The 12,361-nt window shown below is 38.3% G+C and overlaps 1 protein-coding gene across 2 annotated transcripts in view; it reads left to right on the forward strand.

The window, feature by feature from the left end:
* The window catches only part of LOC149227903 (uncharacterized), a 193,104-nt gene that overhangs the window by 149,365 nt on the left and 31,378 nt on the right, over nucleotides 1–12,361 (forward strand). For both annotated transcript variants that reach the window (XM_089377955.1, XM_089377956.1), the window contains exon 3: nucleotides 9,229–9,470. In XM_089377955.1, the coding sequence (XP_089234081.1) occupies nucleotides 9,394–9,470 (77 nt within the window). In that variant the 5' untranslated portion in view covers nucleotides 9,229–9,393. The remainder of the gene's footprint in view (nucleotides 1–9,228; nucleotides 9,471–12,361) is intronic.

Here is a 12,361-nt window from a genome sequence, read left to right on the forward strand (position 1 = left end):
GGAGTCATGGGAGGACTGTGCTAGTCACGCTCCCCTAGATGTGTGATGATGACAGTGGGATGCCTACTGGGAAATCAAGTCGATATAGTCGACACTGTCATCCTTAAGGTCTATGAATGGTTAGGTTAGTATAGCTGACACCATGACATACTCCAGTAGAGGATGGATAGGATGGGAGCGGAAGATATTAGGAAGGATAGGATGATTCTATAATAGTTTGGGAACCCGGCTGGGGTGCACATGACTATTATAGTTGTGAAACTTGCAGTGTTACTTGGGAGCGGGAGCGGGAGCGGGGAGCGGGAGCGGGAGCGACCATTTTCAGAAGCTCCCGGTTTGGGAGCGAATCCCGGAGCGATTTTTTAAAAATATATATATTTTTTATATTTTTTAATTTTTGATACATATATGTCAACAAAAACATGTAGAATGATGAAATAGACATAAAAAACATAAAAAAACATAAATTGATCATTGAACCATATCACATCAATCATCTAGAAATTATAATCGTCATCAACCTTAGTAAAATAATAAATTAAAATAACATTCAATTCAATAACATTTATCATCATTGATCACCAAAGTAACAAGTTGTACTTGTAAGCCAAGTTTAACCATTACAAGAAGTAATATCGAAGATATTTCTAAGTCCTAACTTCTAACTGTTAACATGATATGAAATGTTAAAAATTTATAAAATGAAACATGAATAATGAGATGAAATGAAACAACTTTAGTCTTTCACAAAGCATCATATTCATAATTCACAATCATTACCAATGAGTTATAATTGCCAAGGCCCAACTTCAAACTTCAAATTTTCATTGTCACAGTGATATAATGTTTACAAAAAATATCATAATGTCATAATGATATGAAAGAGTCAAGAGTCAAGAGTCAAGGACTCAAAACTCAACACTGAACAGTTATGAAAACTAAAGTGACAAGTCTAATAGAAACTAAAAAAGACAAGTAAACTGTAAATCTACAAGTGGCCCTTGCCACGAGAGTCTCCAGGAGTATAAGTAGGTCTTGGCGGTCTTCTAGGAGTCTCCCTCCCAGACCGACGACCAGAACTAGAGCCTCCACGCGAGGGTGTCGATGGAGGTGGCGACAGCAATGGAACAAGACTCGAGCCCCGAGAACTGCTACTGGATGGTGGAGGTGGAGGTGGCATGGCTGCTGCAGCTGCTTCAGCTTCATCCCGTACAAGCTCATCTTCTAGTTCTTCCATATGTACAATGCCATCCTCTAAATTGTCGTCCTCAGGGTGACTGTCCCAAATTTTATATGTGGGATCTTCATTAGCCCGATCACAGTAATGGCTCAACAACCTCAAATTGTAGTGCACATAAACCAAGCTTTCTGCTCGGTTTTCGTTGAGCCTGTTTCTTTTCACATTATGTATATAACTGTAGGTGCTCCAACACCTCTCTGCAGAAGAAGAATTTACAACCTGTGCAAGAACTTTCAATGCCAATTTTCGCAAAAGTCCGTCGCCGCCATATGTTTCCCACCATGTGAGAGAATCAAATTTATCTTTGTCGTCCATTGCATGGAAGTTACCATACAAACCACTGCCAGTGAAGTATCTGCCTATTTCAAGGCGCACAGCTGCACATTCCTCCCTGTCAGGCACCAACTTTTCTAATGCATCCAGATATCCTTTAGTTACCTCTCGATCTAAATGGGGTTTGGTCCTAACACCACCCCCTGCTGCAGGTTTGCCCAACCAAGAATCTGAGTAGTATTTTGGCGTAAGGATATACGCCAAGCAATGTAGTGGAAGGTTAAGCTTTTTCCACCGTTCACACACACAATCGTGAATCAGATTGTACAAGTCGGGATCTCTGTTATTAACAATGTCTTTTATTTCCCCCAACATGGTATCCATTTGCTCATACACCTCGCCAATCACTGGTTTGTCTGTATCTGCAAACCGAATCATGTTATAAATTGGCTTGGTGAAATCCAATACCTGTCTCACAGCTGTCCAAAACTGCCCATCAAGAGCGGCCTCCTCCACCGTTTCAAAACCTGCAATGTCAGCTACATTTGTAGCCCTTTCCTTTAACACCTGCCAATTTGGACTTGATACCATGCTAGCTAAACCCTCTCTTACCTTCAAAAGGCGCCTGAAGGTGAGGTAATAGCTACCAAATCTAGTCCTCGCAATCTTCAGCAACTCCAATCTCGAGTGACTGCGGAAAAGGCCATGGGTATTGCTATGATTTGTAATAAATTTTATCATTTTTTTTCCTCTCTTGTACAAATCCCCAATCCATTGGTATTGTTCATTTTTGTTTTTGACAATATCATGCAACAGAAGGTTCAATGTGTGAACCAAACATCCAGACCAAAATATGTTCGGGTATCTATCCTCAATAATTGCTCCCGCTGCCTTACAATTAGGAGCATTATCAGTGATGACTTGGATGACATTGTATGGGCCAATACGCTCAATTGTTTCAAGCAATGCTTCTGCAATGTTGATAGCGGTCTTGAACTTGTCTGAGTAATCATGTGCAGCTAGAAAAATGGGACCACTTCGGGACACAGCAAGAACACTTATCAATGGCTTGCCTTTTACATTTGTCCATCCATCAGATACAATGGACACCCCATTGTCAGTCCAAGAACTTGTCATTTTATTCAAAGATTGTGATATTTTTGCTTTTTCATGATCAAGGCCAACTGTTCTTGCCTTGTCATACCCAGGGCTCTTGTATCCTTTAGGGGCATCATTTATGGCAGAAACCATTTCGTGCCAATAAGGTGAGCGTAGAACATTGAATGGTATCCCATTTGCATAGAGGAACCTGTAAATTTTTGAATCCACATCATTCCTACACCCCTCATCAAGGAAATCTGATATGGTTCTACGGCGTAAAGATGATGACCCTGAGCCTCCATGTCCATATCCACTGCCTTGGGAGGATGCTGAAGGAGTTCTTTGTGAGCTTGGTTCAAAGAAACCCCTTGATCTTTTTGCTTTGTATTGGGCGTCCTCCTCTTCCTTTATGTATTTGGCTCTATCAACTGTTGACACCGCGTCGCAAGTTCTGATTCCTATTTGTTTCTCTCCATCCCATGCCCTTTTCCCGCAAAGGTGTCTTCTCAAACGGGTGTATGAGCCTGTGAAATCAGTGTTGCAATGGGGGCAATGAAATTTAGTGGTTCCACCCCCTCTCCCTGTTTCAGGCCTCTGAACATATTTCCACAATGGAGTTTGGTCTTGTTTAGTTTTTTGACCCTCATGTTCACCCTCCACATCCTCCTCACTGGGGTTTTCACCTATTTGACTTCCTCCGGCTTCTTCATCCACCTCTTCAGTTTCAGGCCCCCTCCGTTTCCTACTCTCCACCACCATAATAACCAGAAAGGGGACCAGGAAGAGGAAAATGCCAATAAAAATGCTCAGGTCCATCGTGTTTGATGTTTGTAGGGTTTGAGTCTTGAATCTGCAAATTAATTTAGTTTATTGGGATTAATTCATTTAATTTATTAATTTAATTTAAATTAATGATCTTTAAACTCAAACAGGTAAATGAAACTAACCAAATTAACTACCTAACCAGCTAAACTAACTAAATGATTAAGTTACTTACCTCTGCAAGCTTGCTCCTCGCTCCTCGGCACTTGCTCCTCGCTCCTCAGCTCTGGCTCCTTGCTCCTCAGCTCTTGCTCCTTGCTCCTTTGCTCTCAAACTCAACCTCAATCTCATTAGAATGATTTTGTTTTGGCCCATTGGGCTTATAAATCCAAAAAAATTTGTTTAATTTTTTGTTTTTTTCGGGTCCGCGGATTTTTTTTCCGCCGAATCGCTCCCGGAAATTTAAAATTCGCTCCCGGAGCGTTTTTTAATGCCCGGGAGCGATCAGGGAGCGATCGCTCCCCGATCGCTCCCGGGCATTAAAAAGCGCTCCGGGAGCTCGGGAGCGATCGCTCCCTGAAGCGCTCCCTCACAGACCAGGGAGCGCAAATTTTTTTACGGGAGCGCGCTCCCCAAATCGCTCCCGGACGGGAGCGATTTGGGGAGCGCGCTCCCGACCCGCTCCCGCCCGGAGCGCGCTTCGGGAGCGGGTTCGTAGGGGGGGGGGGCGCTCCCCCGCATCACTGTGTGAAAGTATAAATGTTCAGGACACAAATTTTAAATGTGCTCACGTTAAACAAAAATTCAAGTATAAAACACAATTCTTATGTGATTATACTAATCACTAAATAATTACACTTTGACATACGATATAAACCCTAACTTCGGGACGAAGTTTTAAGGAGGGGTGTATGTAGTGACCTACCTACAATTACAAACACAATGTGAATATTATCATGCATATGGGGCATCCATATGATAGCTACATATGCATGAACCACATGTATTGCGCTAGTGTACATACCAACTAATATTGAAAAAAATATCTAAGTAAGTTAATAAATCAATTATCAAAGTAAAATGCTAACTCACCATAATATAATAAATATATCAAGTAGGGCTTTTGATACATACCACCCATATATATATCTATATATATATATATATATGATTAATCCTCTAATCAAATATATATATATATATATATATATATATATCTAACAAAAATAATAAAATATAAATTAAATTTATAATTTAATTTATGTATGTTAAAAATAAAGTTAAATATTAAAATCTATAAATAAAATAATTAACATATTCACAAAATATTATATTAACTAAAAAAAACCATAATATAAAATCTGTTCAATCAAAAGAAAAGTAACAAAGGTGGCAACCTCAATTCCATGAGTTATATATATATATATATATATAACGCAAGGAAGATAGAGAGGTTAAAGTCATAAAAGACATTGCAGGTGGCAAGTAATGGAGAGGAGTCGAGAAGATAATAGGCATGGGCAGTGGAGAGCTTGAGACGGTGGAATTGAGCTTATAAGGGAGTCGAGGAGGGAATTCCAGAGGCAGGTTGGGGGACAGAGAGGAGGAATTTATAACAAAATCACTATAGAGGGAATTGAGCTTTAATTGTTCTTGAAATTTTGGGCACGGGGGCTAGAGTACCTCAAATTTGAAGTACTTTGGAGCTGGGTACTAAGATTGTGCTCAGTTTGGCAGGGAGGTTTTGATTGTTTCGGTAAAGGGAGCGGGAGCGAGAGCCACGATAGAGTAGAAACATCTTCAACCACAGAACCCCAGGTTGGTACTCAATAGTAAAATTGATAAATTCTGTACAAAAATTACACAAACAATAGTATGTTCTGAGCGTAATATTGGTTATACCCTGTTAAATTCCTAATTTAGGGCCTCACAGCCTTGACACCATTCTTAGTATGCTGGGCTAATTGTTGGGGATCTTGAGGTGGTGCTATCGCCTGCTTGATAAACTTTCCCACCCCATTATCTTCCAACACAATTGTGATCCTCCCATTCCAATATATGCAGTTCAATGCTCCCTCTAAACAATGATCAACTCTCAATTTTTGATACACCATTCTCCAAATCAAAGGCATTTCTCTTCAAAATTCCGGTCTCTGTTCTCCAACAATAAACTGATCTCTTTAGTGCTCGTGTTTATTTTGTTCACAACTCTGATACCTTGTAGAATTTCCTTGAAAATTCTGATCTGCTTGAATGAACAAATCTGAAGCTAACTTGTAACCCAAGACACGTAATTTTCTCTACTTAATTTGCAATGGAATAGAACAAAAATAAAACACAATATCACAATAGCAAAGCATGAAATTTTTTTTAGGGAACCCAACTGGGAAATCCCTCTGCTTCTTTGAGAATTTTATTGATAGAAGAATGAGCAATAGATCACTTACAATACAATATTGTTTCACTAGAAACCAATCTGGTTTTTTGTGCTTGTACTAAGCTGAAACACCCTTACAAGACCTGATGTTGCTTCCATTATTCTTTGCACACTCCTGGGGCCCTATTTCCTAGTGCATTCCTCCTCAATCTATGCACATAGGTTGCTCCTATTAACTTGGAATTACCTCCTAATTCCTAGCGCAATTCCCAAGGGAAAATAGCCTCTACCAATCTGTGCACAAGCTTCTTTGTCCTCTCACAAGGTTACACACACATATACCTGTGCTCTCTATTGCCTCTCACCAACTCATGCTCAAAAAACAATCCATCCTAACTTTTAGGAACTTGTGCATGCTAAGGAAAACTGCTTCTTGGTCTCTTTGACTAACGCAGAAGTCAAAGGAGGACCTTTCTTGCTACTATTTTCAACAGTGGACCACTTTCAAGTTTTGGAGGTTGATTATGGAGCATTCTCCTAGGAGGTATATTTTATTTTTACATCTGTCATACACCTTGGATGGCACACTAAGTGAGTTCTTCTAGATGAACACTTGAGCACATCCTCCTAGATTGAACAATATTATATTGTATTTTGCACTTAGCTATTATTGTAGGGCACTTCTTGTGGAGATCTTGTGTGTTGGCCTAGTTCTCATGCATATTTTAGCTGTACATTCTCTCTTATATACTTTTAAAGTAACATCTTTACTATTTTTTGGAAGAGTGTGAGTTCTCTAGGAGAGGCTTTGGCCTATCATGTGCATGAGTTATTGATGCAACTAAACACTGGTTACACTGTTTATTGATTTTTAATATTATTTCTAATTGCAAGAAATGAAAAGCATACTGTGATATTAGTAGATTACAAATCTTGTCATGTACTCATTCAAACCCTAAGGGCAATTTTACTCTAAGGGACATTAGAAAGTTCTCATTTATATAGCAAGTAAGAGTGCACATAACCAAAATAGGCCTTAGTGAAATACATCTCTGAACCAAGAATACATCAACAAAGAGGCTCTGGATAGCCTCTAGTGTCAATAACACAAAATCATGGTACAACAAATACTTACATATCATTGAAATAATTGCCTATATTAGAATCCTCATCATCAATATCACCCTTTAAGCATTAAAATAAGATAGAAAAAGCTTCACAAGTCAGATCAAGATTTTGTTTTAGTGATGGGTACACTGTTACTATTGTCATGATAGAGGAGTTCCAAAATAATTGTCACTAACATCAAGGTACATAGAGGGTTTGGTGCTCTTGATTAAATTCTAGTTCCATACCCTCATATAGGATAGAATCCAATGGAAATGTTGCAATCGCTCCAATTCTGAAATCTTAAAAACTGTCAATTCTGCTGAATTTTGACTGGGATCTAAAATTCTACTTTCTTGATACAAAATCCAATGAGATCAAAACCACCCTCAAACATCCTGTGTCACAATTTTTAAGTAAAAGTATGACATTACCATTACTTATGTAGCATTAGTAGGGCCCTAAGGTTAAAATTTGAATATTAGGCTTCTCCACTTATAAACTATTGTTTTCTTTAAAAAAAAATGCGCTTGGAGGGTCCTTGGTTGCATTGTAGAGAATCAGCCGATTTTGTATAAAACTGTCTGGTTTGCTGAAAAAAAGCCAGTTCGGTACTGAACCAGCCTTTTCCAGTTCTGTGACTGGTCAGACCAGTTTAGGCACCAAAATGGTTTGACCGACTGGTTCTACCAGTTTAGGTCCAAGTTTGATAACATTGTTTGTGATAGGCCTTCAACACAAACTTACTTGGTGCTGCCTTTGGTGGTATCATCACTGCTTCCATGACCAAGGTTCCTGCTCCCAACTCCAATGATAGATGGATCAATGGATGTGCTATTGGTGGAGAGCGTAGCCACTTAAGGCTCCCTTATGAACCATGTATTGACATCGGTTGGCCAATGAAGGCTAACTAGGCCACCTTCAATGCAAACAGACAAGTATTTAGTGCAACAGAGATGGAGAAGATTGCATGCGATCCAACTCATGCCCTCAATCAAATTTTAACTAGAGCTTTCACCATCCCTCAATCTAGAAGGTCGGTTGTGAATTGTGAAAACAAGTCTTTCAAAGAACTTGTGTCTTCCTTGTATCAGAATATTGTCCGTAAAGATCCACTGAGATATGTTCTATTAACCATTGTTTTTTTTGTCTATATTAGTGTATGTGAATGGATTGGAAACATGACTTAATTACAATAGTTTTAAGTTGAACCACCATAGGATTTAAACAGAATTTTAAACTTGTTTGGCAAGATATCTTAATGCTGGAAACGGATTCATGACATGCTCCTTCCCTTATTTTGTTTGCTGGCTCTTTTTGATTCGATAAATTTGGACATATGATGAAGAGTTTGCCTGGACTTTTTTTTGGGATTAAAATAAAAGATATCTGCATACGTGGGACTCAAAAAAATTGGAGGTAGAGGTTTAAAGGTTAGTGATATAAGCACAAAACAGTAATATGAGTACTTAGAATAGAAATTGGAAGGACAAGCATGCAACTGGAAAGGAGATTGCTGTAATGTACATTTGTACGCTCTAATGTTGCATTTAATTATTTATGAAAGTACAAAATTGTTGGCATGTTATTATCTTTGACCAAGTCCCCTAAGGTTACAATAAAATATAAATATTTAGGTCAATGACGACCAAGCTACTAATGAATTATTTACAATGGAATAGGTAGAACTACAAAAGCTGAAGTACAAATAAATATACATAATTGAGCTAATTCTACCAGGAGCTTAGGGACTCTCATCAGTTAGCGAATTTGCAAGGAACATTTTCTGAGTTGCTTTGTAGAATTATAGAGTCTAAAACATGGGGCTACATTCAATATGTAAGATGTAGGTGCTTAGACTATCAGTGAAGGGTCATGTGGAGTTGGAAAAAAAACCTAGAGGCCAATTGTCATTTTAGGGACCATTTAAAACAGAATGCAAAGTGGTTTTAAGTTAACCAAAATTTTAGAGAAAATAAATATTAAAATGAAATTCCTTATTTTATATGGTGGAGTGAATGTCAAAGATGCATAACTGATTATTGCTTTTGCATTCTTCCACCATTTCAGTTACTGCAAGTTTTTCTAGAATGCTTTGGTAAGTAGACTCTGCCTGTATTAGTTTTTCTCATAGGTAGTGGATATATATCTTACCGGCAGGAAGCTATATTAATAAAAAAATTAACTAAAAAAGCAGAAAACTATTAAATTAATATTTAATTAGATTGTGTATCAATAGCTTTGTGCTCTCTTGAATGCCCTTGCATTCTTTTAGCAATTTTTACTGTGGAAATAATATACAAGTAATATTGATGTTTGTTTTGCAAGTATCAAATCATTTCAAAATTCCTCTGTTCGTTATTGGCAGAAAAGACCACATGTTTGTAAGGTTTCTCTTCTAGTGGAAGGCTCAGGACAACTACCATTTCTTATTGCTGCTGCTGAGCAAGAACATTTAAATTATAGGAGTTCGCCTCATTTGGCCCGCCATAAAAATATTTTGCAATCAACTTCAGGAGAAGAATCATATGCTATGGCTATCAAAGAGATATGGGAATGTTTCCAAGTTCATTTCCTTGAACTTCTTGGGGCTGTTTTTACAAAATCCAGGTATGTCCTTTTTTCCACTAATAAATTCATTTAGAGAACTTTTCATGGCCATTGCTCTAAAGCTTTTGAAAGAGTAGTATCATCTTTTGCAGAATATAGTTGTGTTTGTTCTTTGTCCTTCTTTTCATTTTTTCTTATAGGTCTAGATTCTTTTGCCAGAAGTTATGCTCATTTGCCTCTTGCTGATGTAGTTTGTCATTTATTTCTTGTATATACTTGGTTCTATTATTGACAATGGGTTCTTCTATGTTGTTTGTTTGACTTTTATTTTATTTTTAGAATTACTTGTCTATTGTTTTTTTAACCAGAACTGATGTATGTTTTATATAATAAAAATCTGTTCTTGAGTCACAGCAGAGAACAAAAATGGAGTATTGAGGCATAAGAGTTCAGTTCTGTTCCTCCACCTAAAGCAAACCATAGTTCTTCTATTCTATTGCTGTTCAACTTATAGATCCTCCAGTACTGTCCCACGATCAAACAAAATTTACAAAACATGACAAAAGACTAAGTATCAGAAATCTCGTCCTTGGGGCATGGAAACAGGCTCTATAATAAGGGCCACAGCATTCAAGTCAGGACTGAGCCATTGGTTGAATGAAATCAAATTACGAGAGGTCTATGGAGGCTGGGTGCCCATTTCTTGCCCTTGCTGGATTTCTTCTATCTTACGGTGCAGGTGACTGATTTCATCCTCTGACCTTCGCAATTGAGACTGATGCTCTATGAGTAGCTCCATAGCGGTTGTCAGATTTGATGCCATTTGGTTGTGTCTGATCTGCAACTGCATCATCTCCTACTGCAGGAGTTGGAGGTCCTGTTCTGTCCTATCCTGACAGGTGCAATCAAACATTATATGATGTCTCCACAATTCCCAAGCGACCTCCAGGATTTGTGCTATCAGAGAAACACACAACCCAGTATTTGATACCTCAACTAATTCCAGATCTTTGAAACTCCTGTCTGTCCTCTGTTTGCAATTTCTCACTATGCTGGTGCAGTCATGCGAGAATGTCAGGAGTAATGTGCGTTCTTGATGGCAAGCAGCTCACAAGAGCAAGTAAAGAATTACTCCACTTCCAAAGCTGAAAACCATGTCAACCCATTGCCATTATTGCATAATATACCTCTGATTCTCCACTGCGAATTTCCAATGACTTCTGATGCAGGATCTCAACTCCCCACAAGGGCTCAGCGGCTGGCATTAAACTCATAATCCTCTTACATGCACAATATTCTCCTATTCCGTTGTTGAAAAAGAGGCAAATGTCATTCCTCTGCTGCAGATGCTCCAAACATGAATGGCCACCGTCCACCCCATCAGTTTCACTATGATAAACTTTAAATCAACTGAGGGCTGGAGTAAATTCATCAGTAAGAAACTGTACACCACTATGTTATCCTTCCTCCACAGGCACATTTGGTAGCCATGTCGACCTTGTTTAATAATCAATATGCATGGGAGATCCACATGGCTCAGTGTCGCAAAAGCCAAGTTGAGGTCCCCCTTTTGCTTAGAACATAACTTCATAAATAATTCTTGCTTGTTTAAGGGATAATAAAATAATCCCTTCTCCCATTGACAATAATTATGCCTGGTTCAGGAGATGAACCTTTACTTGCTAGCAGATAAGCTTCCTGATTGTTATTCTTTAGCACATGGTGGATTGATTGAATTGTCATTGTTTTGGTGAGAGAGAAAATTTTCAGGAAAATATTTGAGTTTGATATCTGTAGGGGAGGTTCCAAATATTAAATGGCGAATTATTAATTGTGAGTCCCGTACGGTATTTAGTTATGAATGTAAATCAATAATAATAATAGTTAACAATGATTAGTACACTGAAGAGTCACGTCTCATAAGGACATGGCCGTTCATGAAGGGGCGGGCCCTCATTTGTTACAATCTCATATCTCATACTTTTTGTACATTTCTATATAAATATACTACTTGTCTTATAATGGATATTTACATATTTCAGATCTTCTAAGTATTTTGCTGCGTATATGAAATTTGTTCATAACATTTAGTATCAGAGCTATATCCGATCCTCTAGCTACTCAACCGCTACACAGAGCTTGTCTGATCCAGCCTTTGGCCGTCATTCTTAGTCAACTTCGTTGCCGTTGTGATTTTGGCTTTAGCCACAAAAAGTTGTTTGGAGGCTCTCCATTTTGCCATTAAAATAAATATATATATATATATATATATAAAGTCCGATTTATTTATTTTTAATCATTATATTAAAAAATAAATTGAAAAAAAGGCTAAAAAAGTTATAAAAAAATTATATAAAACCAAAAAAAGGAAGATTATATATATATATATATATATATCAATGTTTTAAAATTCGGGCGAGTCGATTTGGAATCGACCGAGTTGGACCCCTTCCTGGGCCGACTCGGCATAAAAATTGGTTCAATGGCCGGTCTGTTACTGGATCGGCCGAGCCAGTCACTGACTTGGCCGATTCGGTAACAAACGCTCGGCCGGTTCGGTAACAGACCAACCGACTCAGCCGAGTTTGACTTAAACAGGCCGAGCCATTCAAACCTGGTTAGCGCCTGATTTTGGAGGGAAAACAGACTCCAAAATTGCTTATTTTTTGGTTTTATATTTTCCATTTGTCCATCTAACCTCTCCCAAGCCTATAAAAGCTACTACCCAAGCACCTCACATTTCCTCATAGCTATTTCATTGCATTTGTGTGAGAATTTGTGAGGAGTTTGTGAAGAGTTGTGGAGTTGGTTTTTGGAGCAGCAGTGAGGAGTCTTGGGCAATCATTGGAGCAGCAGTGAGGAGCTTCTTGGGCAGTCATTGGAGCAACATTGAGGAGTTGGTTTGTTGGAGCATCATTGAGGAGGCTAGAGCTTAGAGGTATTTTTTTTTC

Source organism: Pinus tabuliformis, chromosome J (genome assembly GCF_031772625.1).
Source record: "Pinus tabuliformis cultivar Carrire ecotype Pingquan chromosome J, CPIR1, whole genome shotgun sequence".
In the NCBI taxonomy this organism is placed as follows: domain Eukaryota; kingdom Viridiplantae; phylum Streptophyta; class Pinopsida; order Pinales; family Pinaceae; genus Pinus; species Pinus tabuliformis.